The 23248-nt window shown below is 40.8% G+C and overlaps 1 protein-coding gene across 2 annotated transcripts in view; it reads left to right on the top strand.

Annotated features, from left to right (window-relative positions):
- Positions 1–23248, top strand: part of SLC6A14 (solute carrier family 6 member 14) — a 156043-nt gene that overhangs the window by 92395 nt on the left and 40400 nt on the right. Inside the window, exons 1-3 of one of the 2 annotated variants that reach the window (XM_089324659.1) lie at positions 15981–16237; positions 17204–17369; positions 22009–22140. In XM_089324659.1, coding sequence (XP_089180785.1) covers positions 16190–16237; positions 17204–17369; positions 22009–22140 — 346 coding nt within the window. In that variant the 5' untranslated portion in view covers positions 15981–16189. Of the gene's footprint in view, positions 1–15980; positions 16238–17203; positions 17370–22008; positions 22141–23248 lie in introns of those variants that run through there. The other variant, XM_089324660.1, reaches the window with a different exon arrangement.

The raw sequence follows: 23248 nt of genomic DNA, 5'->3' as shown, positions 1-23248 counted from the left end.
CAGCCTTTTCAGTAAAGGCTAACGCTAAGTTCCTTATGAAGCTCCCTGCAGCTGTCCCAACATCTGAACACTTAAAACTGTACTTACATTTTAGCACTTGATTATCCGTTGTCCTGTTGCACACTCTACTGAGAAAACGTGCACGCTCCTTTTGAGCAGCTTCCCAACAAATCTCTGGTTTAGTGTATGCATCATAGTCCTTTCTTCCCCAGAACCTTGCTGTAACAAAGGAGGATGAGATTCTGAAGTAGGATTCTTTAGCTTGGATGAACCCTACCCGAGGATGTTTAATCATGGTCCCAATGGTCTTCATGATGCTCTAGTTGCAAGACAGATTTCCTGAAGGCAATGTTAGAGTGGGGCTTCAGCAAAGAGCATGGGCCTGGCATTCAGGGAACCAGAGTTTATTCCTGGCTCTGTTATTCACACAGGGAACCTTTAGAAACACGGTACTTTGGAGAATCTTGTTCTCTTTGTGATTCTGGTTCTTCTTTTGTAAACCAGGAGCTGTGACACCTTTGCCACCTATTTGATAGTATTAGGAAGATCATAGGAGAAGTGATCTAAGAAAAGCTGTATGAATGAAATGCTGTGCTTTTTCTCTCTCTTCTTAAAGGGAAAGAAGAGCAGGGCTCCAAATCCGAGTAAGGTTGCAGAGGATTATGAGATAGCTGCTTGCCAGAATTTGCAGAGCCTGGCAGAAAGGAGACACTAGAGTGTTGGCTTTTTGTTTTAACTTCTGCTTATCTATTGGGCCATCTTATCTGTCCTTTATGACTGCTTGAGCAACAGGAGAAAATAATAGAGGAGAGATAGCAGATCAAGGAGGGACATGCCAGTGGAGCAGCCTCAGCTCTCAATTTGGCACAGAAAGTATGTAAGTGAAGGCTTCAAAAATTTCATGGAAAGTGTAATATAAAAATAAGTCTACATTGGTGCAACAATATTTGAATCATGCATAGTTGTTTTTAAAATATGCACTCTCCATGGACTTTTTGAAAACCCCTCCTATGTATCTCTTTTAAACTTAATATTTTATGTATTATTGTTGAGATAACATTTTTAACTTACATTATAGTCAAAGGCTTAATGGCTCTACTAAACAAAGAGTTCATCAAATAAGAAGTAAAAAGATCATAGTCCAGCAGGAAAATAGGCAAGTGCTATAAACAGTTATTCTATTTTTCCACAAATTTTTTGAGATACCCTCATATGGATGTCTCATTGGTCAAATTGATGCCACCAAAAGTAACCGGATTCCAGTATTCTTGGTAGTGTGCTACCCAAGAGGGCTGCCAATTGATGAAGGTGTTCCCAGCAGCCAGAAGCTCTCAGGTATGTTACTAGAAAAGGGAGCTGAGGGAAGCTTGACACCATAGAGCAGTACAGAGGAGCCACTTGTTTGTAAAGCTATCCATGATTGTGATACCTGTCATGTAGAGGGCACTGATGAACAGCTGTTCATGGGCAGAGAATTAGTGACAGCTGAGTGCCGTAACTCTTCCCATCTCCAACTCTGCAGGGGAGAACAAGACTTTGAGAAGAGAAAGGAGGAATGAAAGAGCATGCCATGTCTCCTAACCACTCTATGTCCCTTGAACTTAGGTCTGGCTATTCCTGGGATAAAAGAACAAAATGAACAGTAATTTGGCAATGAATTGATGCTTTAAGATGGGTAGATTATGTTGGATATTTTTAATACCTGAAAGTGACAAAAAAGCAAGGGAATATGCCTGGAGTGTTTTCAGAATATAGAGATTTAACAAACCAGGGTTATAGACAGTAAGCAGGAAAAGGAACATACATGTTCATACCTATCATTATCAATATGCAGTTCATTGAACATGTATGTTCTATTATTTCCTAAATGATATCTTAGAATAGGTAATAGATTTAATATTCTGGATCCATAGTTTTCTTTTGATCAAGAAGTCATATAAGCACAATGTGAGTACTTTTTTAACTTTTTGAAAAATAGGACTAATATACAGCACACCTCTTTCACTTGCCATACCTCATTGGCTTGAGTTAAGTTGGTCAAAGGATTTAATGGAAAGGTATTATATAAGGGGCTGTGTCTTAATTTTCTGTGCATTTAAAATAATATTTTCCAGTAATTCTTGGTCACGTAGTTTCCTTCACTTCTAGACACAAAAGATATAAATAAATGAGTCAGGCTGGAACCCACACTGAGGCATTAGCTGGTGTTTTGTAATTATAAGACAGGTGTATCCTCACTCCTTATCTTGAAAACAACACAATCCCAATAACACAGGGTGATGGGTAGCCTGAAATCCTGCCCACCAGAACCTGATTGCTGTACTTCACTAGTGTTTTTAACTGTAGAATACCGATTATAGAGCTGAACTCTGCTTTATTTATAAGTCCTCCCTCCTGTGGATAGTGACAGAAGTCCTGGTACCGGTTTCATAAACTGGTTGTAGGTAGGATAGTCCATGAAACTGATTCCATTGGCTTCCATGCATAAACACCATTCCTCTCTTCAGCAGTGTTCTGAAAAGGATCCCCAGGTCAGAGCAGTGAGCTATGTGGCAGGTGTTAAGGTGTCATCTCTTCAGGTTAGTGATAAATACTAATTACCCTTTGCTTGTGTTTTCAGGAGAGACTGACTGAGAGGGGAGGGGTAGCAGGAGGAGGGTCTGCCAAGAAAAGGAAAACAGTTTAAAAGAACTCGGTGAGGGTGAGGCAAGGCATGGGGTAGAAGAAGTAGAAACAGAAGTAAAGAAGAAGGGGGAACGCTTAAAGGAGTGAAAGAAGTTAACAGGGAGCAAAATATCATAATTGAGTTTATGAACTAAATGAAATCTGTTCTCTTTATATTAATAAGAAAAGAAGAAAGTTGAGGTGGCAAGGAGAAGCCCCATAGCATGATCACTGGAGGAAAGCTCAGGTTTTGTGAATAGACCCAATTTGAATACTAGTCCCTAAACTTTCCAGCCTTATGACATTGGACAAGTTTTTTTTTCACGAGTCTGTGACTGTTTATTAATCTGCAAAAAATGCGAATAATAACAGTACTTGTTGGCTGGAGTTGTGAGGATGAAAAGTAACACACATAAAGTGCACGGTATATGATGGCTACTGAAAAATGAGTAGATCATATTAGTGTTGTGGTAGTTCTTGTTAGAGACACTCATATTATTGCTAGGGGTAGTATTGTTTGACTGTAATAAAGCACGAACAAAGCAGTTGTTATGACATTCAGCAATAAAAGAGAAAGATGCCCTAGTTATCCCTCTCGATGTTAGTTTTCACAAAAGAAACCAGTGCATTATTGTGTGTGGCCAGGGGGGGAAGAATCACATTATATTATTCACATGCTAGACATTCAACTGCATGTCACTTTTACATGAAAGGACTTCAGTCAAGCAAGAAAAAAATAAATGCTATACTTTACACACATGATTGGCTTTGTAGTACTTCCTTTTCCAGCTCTATAGAATATGTAGTAATGCAATTTAGGCTTGATTAACTAGGAAAAGATATTGAAATCGCCCGCACATGAGCAGAGATAGTATTAACATAGCTATTGTTTTAATTTATTTCATCTTTTCAAAAAACTTTAGTAAGTGGATTATAGTTAGGTCCCATAGTTGTGTGGTTCCTTTGTGCTTATTTTTTATTCAAGAAGCTAACAAGAGTAAATATTCTGTGGTTCATACAAAGTGAACATTTTCCTTAGGTGAGAAAGCAAAATATTAGGTGCTTTGTTCTCTAAAAAGCCTGATGTTTAAGAGCAAAAGCACAGGGTTCTGATAAAGTTTATTTTTGTAAATGCAAACCAGCAGGAAGCACACCTTACAGCGATGCATTTAAAAGGAGAAATACCAGTGTACCAAGGTGTACCAAGGGTGAAGTCTAAATGTCTCCCTCCCTTAATGCCTCATTAGAATAGTATCAGATAACTAGGTCAAGTTAAAATGTTTGTTCATTGCTACTGACAATTTAAAGAGAACCTCTAGTTGCAACCTATTCAGAGTTTCAGCCTGATATAAAAAAATGAGAATCAATGTGCTGAAAAAAGACCCCCTTTGTCCTCAGAAAATTTTCTACTTGTTTAAAAATTAGCCAAAAATCCCACATTAACCTCTGTCCAGTTGATTTGGGTGTATCTTATATAAGTGATTTCGTTTGGTTAGACGTTAAAAAAGAAGGTACATTGCATGGATAGTTAGTGAAGCACCTAAGTGTTCTCTAGGCTCCAAACCTTTTATTTGTTATACCTTGGAGAACAATATGTGTCTAACTTTGCTTCTAAGCTGTAGCAGATTCAGCTGGGAAACACGCAAAATGTTGTCTGAGCTGTGACCTTTTCTTCAAGGAGGGAATACAGATAGGCTGATTGATTCATACTGAAGAGATAAAACAGAGTTCTATCCACGTTTAATGTTCTATTAGTATTGAGGGTCTAATGATACCTAATTATTCCATGTTGTCATTGATGCTGATGGCTCACCAAGTCCCAAACATCAGGAATGCCACAGACAAAACATTTCTAACAGGTCCTTATTTTCTTCTAGCATTTTGGGAGCATAGGCTTTAGAGTAACATAATTTGTGTTCAAATACCAGATCTGTCACTTAACTAGTTGTTTGAGCAACTCAATTTCTCTGATTATCTGTTTCTTCGTTAATAAAATGGAAATCGAATAGTCAAGTAATTTAATTAATTTAATTAAATTAAATGCAATGGACATTAAAATAGTCCACAGAACCCTATCTCAAAAGGGTTCTGTGAGAAAAAAATGAGGTTATTAATATAGGTTGGGGTAAATGTTTCGCCTAGTGATCAAGATGTCGGTTAAGATGCCTTCATCCCACATCAGAGAAACTGGTTGAAGTCCAAGTTCTGCTCCTTATTCCAGCTTCTTGCTAATGTGCACCCTGGGAGGCAGTGGTGTTGGCATCAGTAGTTGGGTTCTGGCCATCCATGTGGGAGACCAAGGTTGAGTTCCCAGGTCCCAGCCTTTGCCTGACCCAGCCTTCAACCACTGTGAGTACTTGGAGAGTGAATCAACAGATGGGAGATCTGCTTTCTCTCTCTCTCTCTCTCTCTCTCTCTCTCTCTCCCTCCCTCCCTCCCTCTCAAATAAATAAAATAAATGAATAAAATTTAAATGTAAATCACTTAACACATTGCCTGGCTTAGTAAATAATTGTTTTTTCTCTTCTTATCAAGTGCCCCTTTTTTTCTCACAGTCACAAACCTTCCTAGTGTACAGTAGTCCTATTGTTATTCCTAAATACTTACAGAAGATTTTTTTTAAAAATATTTATTTATTTGAAAGTCAGAGTTACACATAGAGAGAAGGAGAAGCAGAGAGAGAGAGAGAGAGAGAGAGAGAGAGAGAGAGAGAGAGAGGTCTTCCATCTGCTGGTTCACGCCCCAATTGGCTGCAATGGCCAGAGCTGTGCCGATCTGAAGTCAGGAGCCTTGAGCTTCTTCTGGGTCTCCTATGCAGGTGCAGGAGCCCAAGGACTTGGGCCATCTTCTACTGCTTTCCCAGGCCACAGCAGAGAGCCGGATCGGAAGTGGAGCAGCCGGGACTAGAACCGGTGCCCATATGGGATGCTAGCACTGCAGGTGGAGACTTATCCCACTATGCCACAGCACTGGCCCCATACAGAAGATGTTTTACAAGAAAGTTTATATCAGGACTATTCAAAATAGCCCCAACTTGGGAAAGAGCTCCAACGTCCATTAGAAAAATGGGTAACTCAATGGTATAATTTGATTCTATACAGGAAGGTATAATTTTGTATGGGTGTACATTGTAATACTAGTAAGAATGATAACAGATGAATTATAGGATATGCAACAGTATGGTAGATTCTCCAAACCCTGTTGAATCAAAAGAATTTGGACACAAAAATGCATATACCATAATATTCCATTTGTTTAAAGTTTAACAATAGACAAAAAATAATTTATGGTGTTAAAACACAACAGGTGGTTAACCTTGGTGGGGTGGTGATGAGGGTCTTCCTGAGATTCTAGTAATGTTTCTTAAACTTTTTACTAATTGCATAAGCATATTAATTTTGTGAAAAATTCATCAAGCTGTACACCTGTGTTTTGTGCATATTTGGTATACATGTCACACTCCAGTATGAAGTTTATTCTTAAAAAAGCTGTTTCTTTAGCTATAGCCAATGGGGAAAATCCTGAAATTTAACAGAAAGCACCAGTTTGGGCTGGTGCCGCGGCTCACTAGGCTAATCCTCTGCCTGCGGCGCCGGCACTCTGGGTTCTAGTCCCAGTCTGGGCGCTGGATTCTGTCCCGGTTGACCCTCTTCCAGTCTAGCTCTCTGCTGTGGCATGGGAGTGCAGTGGAGGAAGGCCCAAGTCTTTGGGCCCTGCACCCGCATGGGAGACCAGGAGAAGCACCTGGCTCCTGGCTTCAGATCAGCACAGTGCTCTGGCCGCAGCGGCCATTGGAGGGTGAATCAACGGTAAGACCTTTCTCTCTGTCTCCCTCTCTCTCACTGTCCACTCTGCCTGTCAAAAACAAAACAAAACAAAACAAAACAAAAAAGAGCACCAGTATGAAATAATGCATCAGGAACTACTGCTTTCTTTCAAGGTTCTTTGGTATGTATTATCCTTTATATTCTGTAGGAAAGAGGTATGTGTTTTCTGTCTATTCACTAATTGATGTAGTTAGAGAATCATTACCTCCCGGGCTGATAGCAGGAATAGCTATAGATAGTCTTTCTTAATAAGCCTTTCTTTGCAGCTGTTGTTTTGGCCACACCTGAGACACCAGCATCCCATATGAGTGCTGATTGGAGTCCTGGATGCTCCACTTCTGATCCTACTCCATGCTAATGTACCAGGAAAGCAGTGGAAAATGGCCTACGTGTTTGGGCAGCTGCCATCATTTGGAAGACCCAGATGAAACTACTGGCTTTGGCCTGGCCCAGCCCCAGCTATTATTATTTATTTGAAAGGCAGTTACAAAAAGAGAGAGAGAGAGAGAGAGAGAGAGAGAATGAATCTTCCATTCACTGGTTCACTTCTCAAATGTCTGCAATAGCCAGGGCTCTCTTGGGCCAAAGCCAGAAGCCAGGAACTTCTTCCGGGTCTCCCACATGGGTGCATGGGCTCAAGCACTTGAGCCATCCTCCACTTCTCTCTCAGGTGCATTAGCAGTGAGCTGATAGGAAGTGGAGCAGCTGAGACATGAACAGGCACCCATAAGGGATGCCAGCGTCACAGGTGGCAGCTTAATCCCCTACATCACAATGCCATCCCCTGAAACTATAAACTTTAAATGCATGATCCATGTATCCACATCTACTGTGATAGGAATGTTATAACTTATAGTATTTATATTCATTTTTACTGTCAACTGACTTGGAGGATTCGTTCTCTCAGATTTTCAGCTGATCACGTTTAGAAAAAATTCTTCCAGGAGAGGGCTAGAAAACAATGTGGTTGCTCAATAAGGAATTGGATTTCATTAGAGTATTTGAACGCCTTCTCTTTTATGTAAATTCCCCTTATACAAATAGCTAGAAGAAAGCTTTACGTAATGAATCCCCTTTATTTTTCATCACTTAAAATAAAACTGCAGAAACTTCTATGGTTAATAACATAATCTCAGTAAGAAGGAAAAGGAATATGTGATATAACTATTGTACCACTGTTTAACTTTTTTTTTCTGAAGTCAATCACATTTATGAGCTGATGTTTTAGTTGGTCATGACTTATTCCTAAACAAATCATTCAATTGCAGACAATGCTTTCATAATAAGCTAGTTAGATTCACGGAAGTGGTGTGTATCCTGAAAGAGATGGCCCATAGCTAAAAGTCCAGCATTGCACAACTCAGTGCATGGAGGTCTTCAATTACAATTTTGGGAGGTTTTTGCACAACTAAAGCAGAGCTTGTCATGTGTCATTCCTAAGTTAACAATCACTTTACTATTATTGCCTTTGAGGACATAAAGTAGGCCTGGATTGTAAGGCCCATGTGTGACCACGCTTTCTGTCTCCAGCCTCACTTCTTATTATTGAAAACATCTACAGCCTTCTCACATTTACCCACTCTGCTCATTCATACCCCTGAGACTGTATTTATATATTTCACTCTCTTTTTTGCCTACTGGGCTTCTATAATTTGTTCAAGTTTCCAATAAACAAATAATTCACAGACATAATTTGTTCATCAGTTAATAAGTCAGACTCTGAAGAAAACAAAATATGTTCCTTATATTTCATGATCTTTTGGTGTGAGTTCTAGACTCACTGTCCTTTCCTTCTTTTTTGTTTTTAAGATTTATTTTATTTATTTGAAAGGTAGAGTTACAGAAAGAGAGTGCGTGTGTGTGAGAGAGATCTTCCATCTGCTGGTTTATTCTGTAAATGGCTGCAATAGCCATGGTTGGGCTAGGCTAATGCCAGGAGCCTCTTCCAGGTCTCTCACATGGGTGCAGGGGCCCAAGCACTTGAGCCATCTTCTACTGCTTTCCCAGGCACATTAGCAGGGTGCTAGATTGGAAGTGGAGCAGCTGGGGCTTAAACCGGCATCCATATGGGATGCTGTTGTTGGAGGTGGCTGCTTAATCTGCTGCACCACAGCGCTGTCCCCTCTTTTCTTCTTTTGAAAGAAAAGTCATTCAATAGTTCTGATCTGATTTCATCATCATTTAAAAATCATCTATTATTTTTCACTTTATGTTTCTGTGTGGGAGCAAACTGTTGAAATCTTTACTTAATGTATGCTAAACTGATCTTCTGTAGATAAAGAGAATCGAAAATGAATCTTGATGTGAATGGAAGAGGAGAGGGAGTGGGAGAGGGGAGGGTTGCGGGTGGGAGGGACGTTATGGGGGGGAAGCCATTGTAATCCATAAGCTGTACTTTGGAAATTTATATTCATTAAATAAAAGTTTAAAAAAAAGAAAGAAAAGTCAGTAAAAGACCTGAGTCAAATGTTCTAGGAGACATTGGCTGAGTACCTGTTCAGCCTCAGATTTCTGTGCTACGTACTTGGAAGATAGGAAGGATTACACAGTCTCTTGGCTCTCAAAGGGCTCACAGTCTAGAGAACTATAAGAAAATAATTCTACAGAATATAAAAATAATATAGGGCAGTATAGGTGTACAAAGGAGAGGCATCTTAACTTAGTCTGTGGTAACAGAGGAGGAACTGTTGTGGAAAGACCTGGAGGAGGTGACTCCTAGCAGAGTCTTAAAGGATGAGTAGTAGCCAAATAAAGAGGAAGATGGGAATTTCCAGAAGCAGAAATGAGCAAGACATGAGGTGAGAAGCTGGTGAGCAAGACCCAGAGGTGAGAAGCAGCAAGCGTGTGCGTGTACAGTAATGGACACACAAGCTTAAAAAGTTTGAGGCAATTGGGAAGACACGAGCTTAGGAGTTAACACGTAGGCAGGAACTGAGTCATGAAAAGTCATACATGTTAGTGGGAAAATATCTCACAAACAACTAACCAACCAACAAAAATACATTCTGCAAAATACTGTCTACTTTAGATTTTATGCCTCAGGTACTCTAAGTCTCAAAGGTGTTGGACACTTCTCTGCTGTATAACAGGCAAATTGTCACTTTGTTCCCTCTACATGTCACTGACCACTGCCTCGCAATCCCCATGATCTCTCTCTCTCTCTCTCTCTCTCTCTCAGCTTCTTGTTCACTTTTTATTCCCTCAGTTACATTGTTTGCAGTGGTCCTTGGTGGGTCTCTTTCATTTTATGGCATATGGATAGTTTGGAAAACACTCTTAGATTTCATTTTCAGCTAATCTTTTTATAAAGGGGACTCGAAGCCTTTCTTGTTCCCCTGCCTTTTTAAGACATTGTAATCATTCCTTCATCTTAGCCTTTAGTGTGTACCAGTAGGATGAGGGCACTTCAAAACCTTTGTGGAAAGTGGAATGAAAGGACATGTTGATTTCGGTGGGAAGAATTTTTAAAATCTAAGCATAGACGGGGTCTTCAAAAAGTTCTATTATGAAAAAAAATGCATGAATTTCATATTTTTTCCTGTCAAAATTACTTTTAATTCTGTTTCCACAAACTTTTGTTTGAAGATCTATTTTATTTATTTAAAAGGCAGAGTTACAAAGAGAGAGAGGGAGGGAGGGAAGGAGGGAAGGAGAGAGATCACTCCCCAAGTGGCTGCACTGGCCAGTACTGGGCCAAGCTGGAGCCAAGAGCCAGGAGTTTCATTCTCCAATGTGGTCTCCCACGTTGGTATAGGGGCCCAAGAACTTGAGCCACCTTTCACTGCTTTTCCATGTGCATTAGCAGGGGGCTGAATCAGAAGCAGAGCAGTTAGGACTCAAACTATTGCCCATATGGGATGCTGGCATTGCAAATGGGGGCTTAACCCATCACACGCCACAATGCTTATACCCTCAACAAACTTTTTGAAGTACCCTTGTATATTGGTCCAATAGTAATGCAGACTCCCATATGAGTGCCAGTTCTAGTCCCAGCTGCTCTGCTTCCAATCCAGCTCCCTGCTAATGTATTTGGGAAAACAGCAGAAGATGGCCCAAGTGCTTATGCCCCTGCACTCACATGGGAGACCTGGAGGAAGCTCCTGGCTCCTGGCTTCAGATAGGCCCAGCTCCGGCCGTTTCATTTTGGCCATTTGGGGAGTGGACCAGCAGGTAGAAGCTCGCTCACTCACTCACTCTCTCTCTCAACATTGCCTTTCAAATAAATAAATAAATAAATAAATCTCTTTAAAAAATTCTGTGCTCATTTAAAAGAGATGTTTTTCTTTCAATTTAAAGGTGTTAGAGTATTGTTTCAGGATGTGAGTTGAAGGATCCAGAAAATGTGGAAGAAACTATAAGCATGGGAGTGTATTTTTCGTGATGATGGTGAAGGTTAAGAAAAATTTGTTTTTGGATAGAAAGATGAACTGAGAGAATAATTTTGTTATAGATTTGTGGAAATTGAATGCTGTATGAGATTAGGGTGGATGAGATTACAGGAATCATTTTAAAGTTAGCGCTTCTAAGAAGTCCAGAATTACCTGATTCTTTATGTATTGAACTGTCCTAAGTGATGGGATGTTGATTGCATGTGCTAATGCTTTTAATCAAGGGTTTTCTGTGTTTTTGTGATGGACCTAGGTGAGGAGAATTTTAAGCACCTCAGGGGAATGTCTCTCATGTTTTCTGTTGTCTTTATTGAGTCTTGATTGCTTGGGAGAATTGAATCTTAAAGGAGTTAACATTATTTGCCTATTTAAAAATGTGTATGTGATTATCTTAACTATGATTAGATCTGGTCCACAAGGTTTGGTTAAAGCACTCAGATTGAATGGGTTATTACTTTCACAATTACTTAAGATTTTATTTTGACCAAATTGTTTGAACCTCTGACAATCCTTTAAAGTTCTAAACCGAGTCTTTTGCTTCTGAGACATCCAGCTGAATCCCTGGAAATCTCAAAGGGTGAGGCCCTCAACTGGGAGAGACAATAGCTGTTTGAGTTCATTTAGATTGTGTGAAATGCATTGTCAGTTTATAAAATGAGGCCATACTTGTGCTGTGTCTATATAAAGCTCTGATGTTTTACATGTCAGGATTGCTCTCTGCTGGTGAGACAGGTTCCAGAGAGAACCCCTCCCCCATACCTTTATACCAGACATGGCTTGTCCTGCCTGTTGTCTTGGTTGAAAGGTGGGAGTGGGGTGGGGTGGGGTAGCAAGAGTGTGTGCTCTCTCCCTTGTCTGTAGCATCTCACAGTTCTGGGTCAAACACCATTTTAGGAACCAGGTTCCAAAGCTGACCTTTATCTCCTGCCATGTGAAGGGAAGGCTCATGGGAAGAGACTAAGAGCTGAATGTATTTGGGTTACACGGTGGGTACTGGTTAAATCCAAAATCCCAGGAAGTGGGTTATGTGATGAAAACTGGTTAAGTTCTAAATCCCAGAGGAAAAGCCACTGGCTCTTCTCCAAGGAGGGAAATGATCAGAGAGCCCTGACTTGTTGCCTCATTTCTCTTGTATTCTCTTCCAGATGGGAAATTTATTCTATACCACACAATTCTCCACTAGGATGCAGTTTGACCCTCACACTTTAACCTTTCTCTGTAACACTGCCTGTCCACCGTAAAATTAGAGAATGAAGAATCATGGCAAAAAAAAAAAACTTAAATTATTATTTTACAGCTAGATATTTCCTGCCATGGGTACATTAAATGTACAGAAGTCTCCTTTTTGAAACAAATAAAGGAAGAGATGAGAAGCTTTACTAAAGACCCTAATAAATGGATAGATAGATATAGTATAAGGTGACTGACATGTTTGATCTTATGTGAATTGACATAGTTCTCCTCATGGGCATCAATGTAACTCACAGGAAAAGAGAGTGTCAGAACATGCCCATGACTACAGATTTCTAGCTCAGACTTCCCCTGATTGGAAGAGAGCTTCAAAAATTTGGGATGGGACCAACCACCCCCTTGGTGACATCCTAAAAGCTGCCTCAGTGGTTTATTTTAAAAGAGACTAGCAACGAGAGGAGTTAGCTGGGCGAAGGAAGCAGCATAAATATAGCCAGCAGGCTCAATTAATACCTGCTTTACTTGGTAATCTGCTGTCAAAAGAGACCCAACAAGGCCATTCTGAACAGCAGCTGTTTTCAATGGGAGAAAGAAGGGCATTGGGCAAGCAGCGGTTGCAACAGAAGCCAGCCCTTGAAAGAGTCCTGTCTACTCTGCCAACAGCCAGGCCACTGGGAATGGAGCTGCCTCAAGGACTGAAGGACTCCCAAGTCAGAACTATAGACTCAGTCTGTCTAAGCTGAGGAAGCCCTTTGCCCTGCCTGGCTCCAAAATCAACCATTTTTATTGAGGGGATGGAACCTAGGGTCATGAATTTTGTTTTAGATATATTAGGTATCTATTCTGGTAATCTCCTATTTAAGACAACTCTCCTCCCAGTCCAGCCAGGCACTAGGAATCAAGGGGGTGCCTTCCTTAAGGAGATTCAGGCTTCCTTTGTACTGTCTGTTCCAGTACCGTGCATGAAGAGAGAGATCTATCTGTTATCCCACAGGTTTGGGCCTCACACATACCTGGCCAGGTATTAAAACCTGCTTGATTATTATTAAACCTAAAACCCCCTATTGTCACTTCCTATTTGCCTTTAAATCATTTAGCAAACAAGGCATAAAGTAACAGCTAACTTGGACTATTGCCACAAGGATTTAGAGAAAACTGGCACCTATTTGGATGGGCCCTTGTGGAGGACCCAAAGGACCCAGCTCTAGATGGGGGTGGAGAGACGATCTGAAACGTAGATGATTTGCCAGTCTGTTCTTCTATCTGAGACACCAGTGGTGGGCATTTGCGAAGCACCCTTAACTTCCTGACAGAATGTGTCTACTGCATGTCCAAAGAAAAAGCACAACTGATCTGTCAGGAAGTATACTAGCTAGGGCTCATACCCCAATGGAACAGAGACTGGCCCCAGAGAGGATACAGGTTATGCATCAAATCCCTACAACCTTAAATCAGCGCTGACATTTCTATAACAGGTTATAGATCCCTAGGTACGGGGAAACAGCAAAGCCTCCATATTAGGCTCTCAAGAGCAAGCTACCATGCCTAGAGCCCTCATGGTAGGATTGTGAAACCCAGACCTTCAAAACACATGAGCCTTAGACATGCTAACTGCTGCCCAAGGGAGTGTCTGTGCCATGCCCTATGAAGAGTGTTGTTTTAGGGTCAGACTGGACATGTACAAAGCCATATTCACCATCACTTGGATAAGGTGAGACAACTCCAGGACCAAGCCGAACAGGCTTATAATTTCTGGCCCAGCATTGAGTCACGGAAATCCTGGTTGTTGTCTCCCCTAGATCTTATAGCTCCCATATTCTTACTGCTTCTGTTTTTTTTTTTTTCTTTTTAAAGGATTTATTTATTTATTTATTTGAAAGGCAGATTTACAGAGAAAGAAAAGGAAGGAGAGAGGTCTTCCATCCACTAGTTCACTCCCCAAATGACTACAATAGCCAGGACAGGGCTAGGCCAAAACCAGGAGCCAGTAGCTTCATCTGGGTCTCCAATGTGAGTGGCGGGAGCTCAAGCACTGGAGTCATCTTCTGCTCCTATTCCCAGGTGCATTAGCAGGGAGCTGGATTGGAAGTGGAGCAGCCGAGACTGGAACCAGTGCCTATATGGGATTCTGGCATTGCAGGCAGTGGCTTAACCTGCTGCACCACATGCCAGACTCTGCTGCTTCTCTTTGGAGCACGTTCCTTTAATACATTCCTTTGTTTTACCTCTAATACAATACAGGGTATCCAGCTCAGGATGGTTGTGAGGTCAGGGCTGACAGCATATCCCATTGGGCCATGTGACCAATCCTCTGGACCACAAATTGCAATTTTTTTCTATGCCACCTCCGAATACCATAGGATAAGACAGCAAGAAAAAAAAATCCATAACCAGCTCTATGCCCATATGCCAGTTCTAAGACACTACAAAAGACATACCGTCACCCATTCTACTCCCGTAAGATTATGGGTTACTTTCTTGAGGGGTCAATGTATCTGAGAGTGTCCAAAAAAATAGGAATTTGTATGTGGTTGAATAAGGAAAGAAATGTAAAAGCAAGTTAAGGAAGTTGACCAGCATTTACATATCAAAAGTCTTGTCTTTGTTCTATAACCTTGTTAAGGTGGGTTCCAGCCCTCTCCTGGGGGTATCTTAGAGAAAGGTTCCAGTACCCTACACCAAGGGGGTATTAGGTCCAGTAACACTGGAAGGGATTTCAGGAATCCCATGCCCAGGAAGCCATCTACTCATCAATATCCTGGAAAGGGAGAAGAGAGGAGAAAGGGAGGTCCCCTGCTCATATCCATAATATCTCTAGTCCAAAGAGGACTGCGTGCTCTATTCTTTCCTGAGAAGCCTGCCTGGCCTATCAGGTATATTCCCTTCATTACATTTTGCTATCTTGCTTATCACTTTAAAAATATATCAAATTATATAAAATTTATTGATACTTTCTCCCTAAACCTTCCTGTTTCCCTTGTGGACATTCCTCTGTCTCACCTGCCCAGATTCCCAAGGGTGTATTTTTATTGCAAATGGAAAATTCTTGTTGGTCAGTGGAGAACAAAGGGGCTATACATAGGATACAGAATTTGGCTCTCTTCTGTTTATTCTTTGTACGTGGATTTGTGCTGCGCTTCATAGAACTGTCACCGTCTCCTCCCTGGACATACTGAGTTTAAATCCTTTGACTTTTCTGATGAAAATGTGCTGCACTGGTAAACGTAGCAGTAAAGTAATTATTTCTTTCCTGGTCAAGCTAGAATATTTCCTTATAGTTTATTTCTAGACCTCACCTTACTTTGCAGAGTGGAGTCCTTTGATAAGGCTAGAATTTCCCATAAACCTGCTCAATAATTTGTTTGTGTTTGGCTTCTTTGAAATTCTACACAATGCAATCCCTGTAAAAGGCAAAGCTGTCCTGAAGGCTGAGAAAGGAGCCTAAGACATGGACTCAAAGTCACTCTTTTCAGGCAGAGCCAGCTGGGTAATCTTATCTGAGCTGGCTGCCTGTCAAGGTGCCCAATTCAGGAGCTTTCCCTCTGGAAGCAGCGTTTGCCCCAACAGGATCAATTACTGTTTAACAAGGGGCAAAATTTTGGGAAATCCGTGGGCTCAGGGCAGTATAGTCTGTTTAGGTGAACCTTGGGGGATAGAGTGGACCTCAGAGACTGCATCCCTCCTAGCTTCTACACCAGTGGAGATCAGCACTTGGCCCCAGGACAGAGACCGGACAGAAAGGCGAAGTTAGGAGGAAGCAGGGAACCTAGGAAAGGAGGCGAGATTGTGAAGGCACCTGCGCAGCTCTGAGTCAAAGGCTGTCAGTCATTTCGGTTCAGGCTCTCACAGCCCAGCCCTTTCCTGGGGCTGGGGCAGGGAATTGCTACATGCTGGCTTACCCGGGGAAAAACCAGAGCCTCACTTTAGTCCCTTCAGGTAATTGACACGACTGAGCACCCAGGAGGGGGAGGGAGAACTTCCCTCCATAAATGGTCCCACCCCTGGGCAAGGTGGCTCACTCTGGCAGGTAGGAACGGAGGAGTGTGCACCTGCTCCAGTCAAGCCCAGCCAGACTGTGAGAGGAGACGAGGCGGAGCAAGCCGAGGGAGTGAGTGAACCATGGACAATTTGAAGTGCCCAAGCTTCTTCAAGTGCAGAAGGAAGGAGGTAGGGGTCTGAGAGCTGTGGGGAAGTGGAGGGCCCGGGAAGGGAAAAGTTAAGAGGAGAGGTCTGGTGTCAGATTTTGTTTTCTGTGGCTGCTTCTTGTTCCCCACAGTTCTGTTCAACTATCTTCAGGTGTGCCTGAGATGTCCTCAGAGAATTGAGGAACTAGAGAACAGTATTATTGTGGTAGCCAGGGTGCGTGCACCGAATCCTTTTCTCTGTCCCTCCCGAGATTGTGTCCATATGGTAGAAGAAAACGGAAAAATGCACTGCCCTTATCTGTCCTGAGGAACCCTCCGTAGCTCAGGGCAGCTGGCGAGTGGGGAGAAAAGCCCTGCTCCTCCGTACACACCCTAACCCCAAGTGGCCAGAGAGTTGCTCCACCTTGTGGGACAGGAGAATTTGTCTCTGCATTTTATTCTGTAGCTTGTAGCAAAGCCCTGACTTTTCCCTCCAAGACACAGAGAGAAGTTGAATTTCCCTTAATTTCTAACATCTAAAACTACCTGCCCCTAAGAAAAGGCATCCATGATTTCTTTTTTTTTCCAGTAAAAGCTACATTTGATTCTTCTTAAAGATCTGCTACAATCTCAAGAATATTGACTTTACCTACTTCATCTTAGACTTTCTTATTTGAAACCTGCTTTGTCTACTTTTTTTTGACAATTCATGCTGGAATAACATTAAACCTTTCACAAAAATTTGGCTAATCTCAAGCTGAAGGAGTAGTAAAACTATTTACCTGCAAAACATTTTTTTTTCATTTCAAGGGGGCACATTTTGTAAATAAGTATTAGTTTATTTGGGAGAATCCACAAGGGTTCTCCCAAACTTTGGGAAGAATTCTCCTTGGCTATGGTTTTTCAGGACTTATTCTTTCTCCTTACCTTTTCTGTAACTATAGATTTGTGAAATTATGCTTCTGATTTTAACAGCAGAAGGACAAACTTGATATTTTCATTTCCTTAGAAAGTGACAGCTTCGTCTGAGAATTTCCATGTTGATGAAAATGATGAGAATCAGGAACGTGGTAACTGGTCCAAAAAATCAGACTATCTTCTGTCTCTGGTTGGATATGCAGTGGGACTGGGAAATGTGTGGAGATTCCCATATCTGACATACAACAACGGTGGAGGTATATCCCCTTCTTTTCCCTCTCATTTTAAGTGGGATATTGTATGCATCTGATGATATTTTAATAGTTGAATAAAGGTATAAGATAACTTGGGTTAATGGGAAAATGGGAAACAAGCTTACTGTATTTATTCTTAGAGTATGAGCTACTACCTCAAGTTAGGAAGCTGACTTCACAAAATCCCCAGTTACAAACTTCATGCAAGTTTTATATTTAGCACTTCAGAGCTACTGATTTGAGATCCCATATAATTTTCAACTAGGGTTTACTCTTTATAATTTATACATATGCCTATGATGATCTGCTTAGATCCAAGTTGTGCTTTGTTAATTTTTTAAAATATTTATTTTGTTCATTTGAAAGGCAGAATTACAGAGAGAGGGAGAGACAAAGAGAGAAAGAGAGAGATCTTCCACCTGCTGATTCAGCCCCCAAATGGCTTCAATGGCCTGACTCTTGGGCCAGGCTGAAGTCAGGATCTGGAAGTTCCATCTGGGTCTCACACAGGAGTGGCATGGGCCCAAGCACTTAGGCTATCTTCTGCTGCCCTCCGAGGCACATTAGCAGGGAGCTGGATTCAAATTGGAGTAGCCAGGACTGGAACCAGTGTTCAGATGGGATGCTGGTGTTGCAGATGGCAGTTTAACCCACTATGCGACAATAGCAGCCCACTTTAATTTATAGTTGAAACTAAAAAGAAAAAAATGCAGGGAAATCTAGTTCTCTTAGAAGTTCAAATAAATTGCTTAACTGGAATAAGACATTGTATTTTGGTAATTTAATTATGGAATGAGATTAATGAAAAGTAATTAAAGTGTTGGTGTTTTAAGCTGCACTATTCAACTACATGTATTCCAAATTGGGCATGTAGAAGATCCTTTTAAAATGCAATAGTGTTCAGGTCAAGGCTAGGTGTTTTATTCCTGCAAAATAATACTGTTTACACCTTGTATATCATTCAGGTAGACTCAATTAGAGCAAGGAGAAAAAATAACTCTGAGGTGACACACAAAGGGAAACAGAATGAATTGCACAATTCTGTAGTAATGGCAAAACAACTTTTCACTTACACCATGTTGTGTTTACTTGTAATTATAGGCTCTCCTTGAAGTATAGAGGTGATATGCTCTTATATTTCATCGCTGGATACCAGTAAAACTGTGCTATTATAATTATTTTTTCTTGGTGCAACAGTATTTTGTGTGGTGATATTTGAATCTTATATTTCTTGTTAATTGGTTATACTGAAATGTTCACATTGGCCTTCAGAGATTTAAGAAAGCAGATCCATTTATTAAACATTTTGAGCACTGGTAGAATAAATTCCTCTATCCCAAACCTAGGTCATTCAGTCCGGGGCTTTGCATAAGTGTTAGTGGGAAATGAGTCAGAAATCACAATATTTTTAGTGTTTGTGGTCTAAGGACCCACCCATGTAATGAAGAGAAGCATTTAGTTTCTTTCGAGCCTCTTGTTTCGTGTTCAGAATAAGAAATTCCTCATCATTTGATGTTATGCATGTGTTTGCCTAGTAATTATCATAGATTTCTAGGAACTATATTAAACTATCTTATTTTTAATGTTTTAAAAAGATTTAATTATTTGAAAGTCAAAGTTACAGAGAGGGAGACACACACACACACACACACAGATATTCAATCCACTGGGTCACTCCCCAAATGGCTTTAGTGGCTGTGACTGGGCCAAGCCAAAGCCAGGGGCCAGGAGCTTCTTCTGGGTCTCCCATATGGGTGCAGAGGCTCAAGGACTTGGGCCATCTTCTGCTGCTTTCTCAGGTATATTAGCAGGGAGCTGAATCAGAAGTGGAGCAGCCGGGACTTGAACCAGCACCCATATGGGATACAGGCATTGCAGGTTGTGTGCCAGCTCCCAAACTATTTTAATAATTTTCTAAAAAAAGATTTATGTATTTATTTGAAAGGCAGAATTATGTACACACACACACACACACACACAGTGAGAGAGAGAGAGAGAGAGAGAGAAAGAGAGATCTTCCATCTGCTGTCTCACTCTTTAGATGGCAAAATGGTTGGGGCTGCCCAGGCCGAAGCTGGGAACCAGGAGCTTCAACCAGGTCTCCCACATCGGTGGTAGGGGCCCAAACACTTGAGCCATCCTCCACTCCTTTCTCAGGTGCAATAGGAGGGAGCCGGACTGGAAGTGGATCAGCTGGGACATGAACTAGCATTCATATGGGGAACCAGCATTCATATGGGATGCCAGCACTGCAGGTGGTGGCTTAACCCACTATGCCACAGCACCAACCCCTACATACAGAATTTTAAAATATAACCAAAACAAAGTGGAATTATTTATGATATGCTATTATCTTTTCCACCATTTCTTCCAAAAGTTAATATTTGCTTTTCAATTTTTAAAGATCCCATCATCTGAATAATTTATGACCTAGGCTCTTTTAATTGCCATACCTTTTTTTTGTCCAAGGGTAGAAGAGAAATATTGAACTCACACCAGTCAAATGTTAATAGATCAGGTTTAAAAATACTGCTAAATCAGGTTTAAATGTATTGCATAAATCTGGCAATTTTTTTCCCTGTAGATTCATTTTAACAGTTTATGAAAAGGAAGTGTCATATTACCTTAGAGCCTAGTTCAGCAGTATTATTTTTTGAAGATTCTCTAGATTTCTTTTTTTTTTCCTTTTTTAAAGATCTATTTATTTAGAATGCAGTTACAGAGAGGCAGAGACAGAGGCAAGGCAGAGAGAGAAATGTATTCCATCTACTGATTCACTCCCCAAATTGCCACAATAGCCAGAGCTGGGTTGATCCGAAACCAGGAGTCAGGAGCTTTCTCTGGGTCTCCCATGTGGGTGCAAGGGGTCTAAGGACTTGGGCCATCTTTCACTGCTTTCCCAGGCCATAGCAGAGAGCTCAATCGGATGTGGAGCAGCCGGGACTCATACTGGAGCCCATATGGGATGCCGGCACTGCAGGAGGCTGCTTTACCCGCTACGCCACAGTGCTGGCCCCCAGCAGTATTAGTAATTTGTGACCACTATATTAACCATTTGTCAATTACAATTAGTGTTAGTAATGAAATAGCATAATGCGTGAAAAATCATATATAACACTGAAGAAAATAATTTTTCCCACTGTCTATTAACACTGGGCTGATCAAAAGTTTTTATTGCTGTAGTTGAGCAGGGTTATTTTCTATTATTTTTCTTCATGCTTATCATTGGTAGAACTTATGCTTCTATTAGTCATAGTGATGATGGTATGTATATTGCAACATTTATACAAACATATTTGTCTCTACAATGTAGTGACTTTCAGCATTAGCATTAAAATAAATCCACTTGACTATAAGTATGTAACAATACTTTATTGTCTTATTTTTATGGAATATATATATCTAGTCTCTTTCATTTAATGATTTTATTAACATGCAATATTTGTATATATTTAAGGGGCAGTGCAATATTTCCACACATACCTACAGTGTAAACTGATCAAATTTTTTATGATTTATTTTATTTATTTGAAATGCAGAGTTACAGAGAGAGAGAGAGAGAGAGAGAGAGAGGGAAAGACAGAGAGAGAGGTCTTCCATCTGCTGGTTCACTCCCCAAATGGCTACAATGGCTAGGGCTGTGTAGGCCCAAGCCAGAAGCCAGGAGCTTCTTCTGGGTCTCCCACATGGGTACAGTGCCCAAGCACTTGTGCCATCCTCTGCTGCTTTCCCAGGCACATTAGTAGGCAGCTGGATCAGAAGTGGAGCAGCTGAGACTCGAACCAGCGTCCATATGGGATGCCAGTGCTGCGTGCAGTGGCTTAACCTACTATGCCACAGCGCCAGCCCCAACATAATTTTTAAACCGATTTATTTTATTATTTATTTGAAAAGCAGACTTCTGGGGGGAGAAGGGAGGCAGAGTGAGAGAGAGTGAGAGAGAGGGAGAGTGAGAGTGAGTTATCTTTCACCTACTAGCCTACTAGTTCACAGCACTTGGGCCATCTTCCACTGCTTTCCCAGGCCATAACAGAGCACTGGATCAGAAGAGGAGCAGCTGGGACCAGAACTGGTGCCCATATAGGATGCCAGCACCACAGGTGAAGGAACAGCCCACTACGCACAGCGTCAGCCCGTGCACCCTATGTCTTAAAAAATAAATTTTATTTTTTACAGGAGGAAGGAGGAAAACTATCATCAAACACATATGTCAGCCATTTAACCAATGTTTTCACATAGGCCCTGCATTTGAACCCTTACCACAAACTGATGAGTTTTATTGTTCTTTCTTTATATGAGGAACCAAAGGTTAAGAGGTTAGGTAAATTGCCCTAGGTCACATAGCTGGTAAATGATGGAGCTGGATTTTTTACTTAGCCGTCTGGCTGCAAAATCTTTGATCCTTTAACTCTTCTGGTTTGTAATAAGCTATTATTTTTAATTATTACAACAACCTCATTAGGTAATACTAGCATCCCTGTTTCATAGGTTTAGAGAATTAACTACTTTTTCACAGAGTACAGTAAATTTGGGTCCCAAATCCAGCATCCTCTGTCTCCACTCTATCAGGATACTTTAAAATGTTGTGCTGATAGTGCCATCAAGATCTTGAGGTGTAACTGTGTTTTTCTGCCTTTTGTAGGTGCCTTCTTGATACCTTACGCAGTTATGCTAGCATTGGCCGGTTTACCTCTGTTCTTCCTGGAGTGTTCATTGGGGCAGTTTGCTAGCTTAGGTCCAATTTCAGTTTGGAGGATTCTTCCATTGTTTCAAGGTTTGTATGATTTTTCTTCATGATTTTTGTTCTATTAGTGGATTTAGCTGTCTGCACTATGTGGAAGAATAGTGTTGACAACTCTGACTTGTTTGATCTCCTAGAAAGTAGAGAATGAAATGGTAGCTACCAGAGGCTGGAATGGTTGGAGGTAGGGGGAAAGGGAGTTGTCAGTCAAAGGAGATATTGTTTTAGCTAGATAGGAGAAATAAGTTCAAGGGATCAATTATAGAGCATGGTAACTATAGCTAGTATATAAACTGACAGTATATTGTATTTTTGAAAGATGCAAAAACAATGGAAGCATTCTCACCACAAAAATAAGTGTGTGAGGTCATACACTTGTCAGTTAGCTTGATTTCTCCATTCCACAATGCATGTATACTTCAAAATATCATGTTGTTCACAATAAATAAATCCAATTTTATCTGTCAATTTAAAGCATGGAATCTGACTGGATAAGGCAAAGAGGCGTGCATTAATTGTCTTTCTGTGTAGTTTGCCACTGCTGAATCTAAAAATCAAATGTTAACTTTTATCTCTGTTTGTCTTGGCCTGTTGATATGTGAGGGGGGTTATGAAGGATACTAGAGAGTATTGTAAGTGTGGTATCATTTTCCTATGTTCACCTTTTTAATTCTTTCAGCACACGATCTTGTTGTGCATTAACTTCGTGGCCCCAGCTTTTTTTTCTGCTTCATATGCAGTCTTTGTCTTACTGCCTTACATATCTTTTACAATACCTCATTCAGAGAAGTTGAAGGGCAGGTCACTAATTTTTTTCCTGGATGTTCCTCATAGAATAATATGCTGGTAAAGCATAAAGAAAATCCTTGACTGTTACTAAACATCAAACTATGTTTCTGTCCGAGTATTAAACATCATTTTGATATGTGCAAACTGCTGAAAACTGTTCGTAGTGAGGCAAATAGAATATTCTGCTGGATGATTGGAGAATCTGTTTCAAAAGCCAGTCTTAGGCATAGGCATTCTACTCAGTAAACCGTGGAGGTTTAAATTCAGAATATTACTGAATTATTGAATTTTTCTTTCTATGTATTTAGAGAAATACTGTCCCCATATCCTCTCAAGACATTAATTCAGAGAC

The sequence above is a fragment of the Oryctolagus cuniculus genome, chromosome X (assembly GCF_051225735.1).
Source record: "Oryctolagus cuniculus isolate XC-2025 breed Fujian yellow rabbit chromosome X, ASM5122573v1, whole genome shotgun sequence".
Classification (NCBI taxonomy): Eukaryota; Metazoa; Chordata; class Mammalia; order Lagomorpha; family Leporidae; genus Oryctolagus; species Oryctolagus cuniculus.
This window is presented reverse-complemented; position numbering and strand designations above follow the sequence as displayed.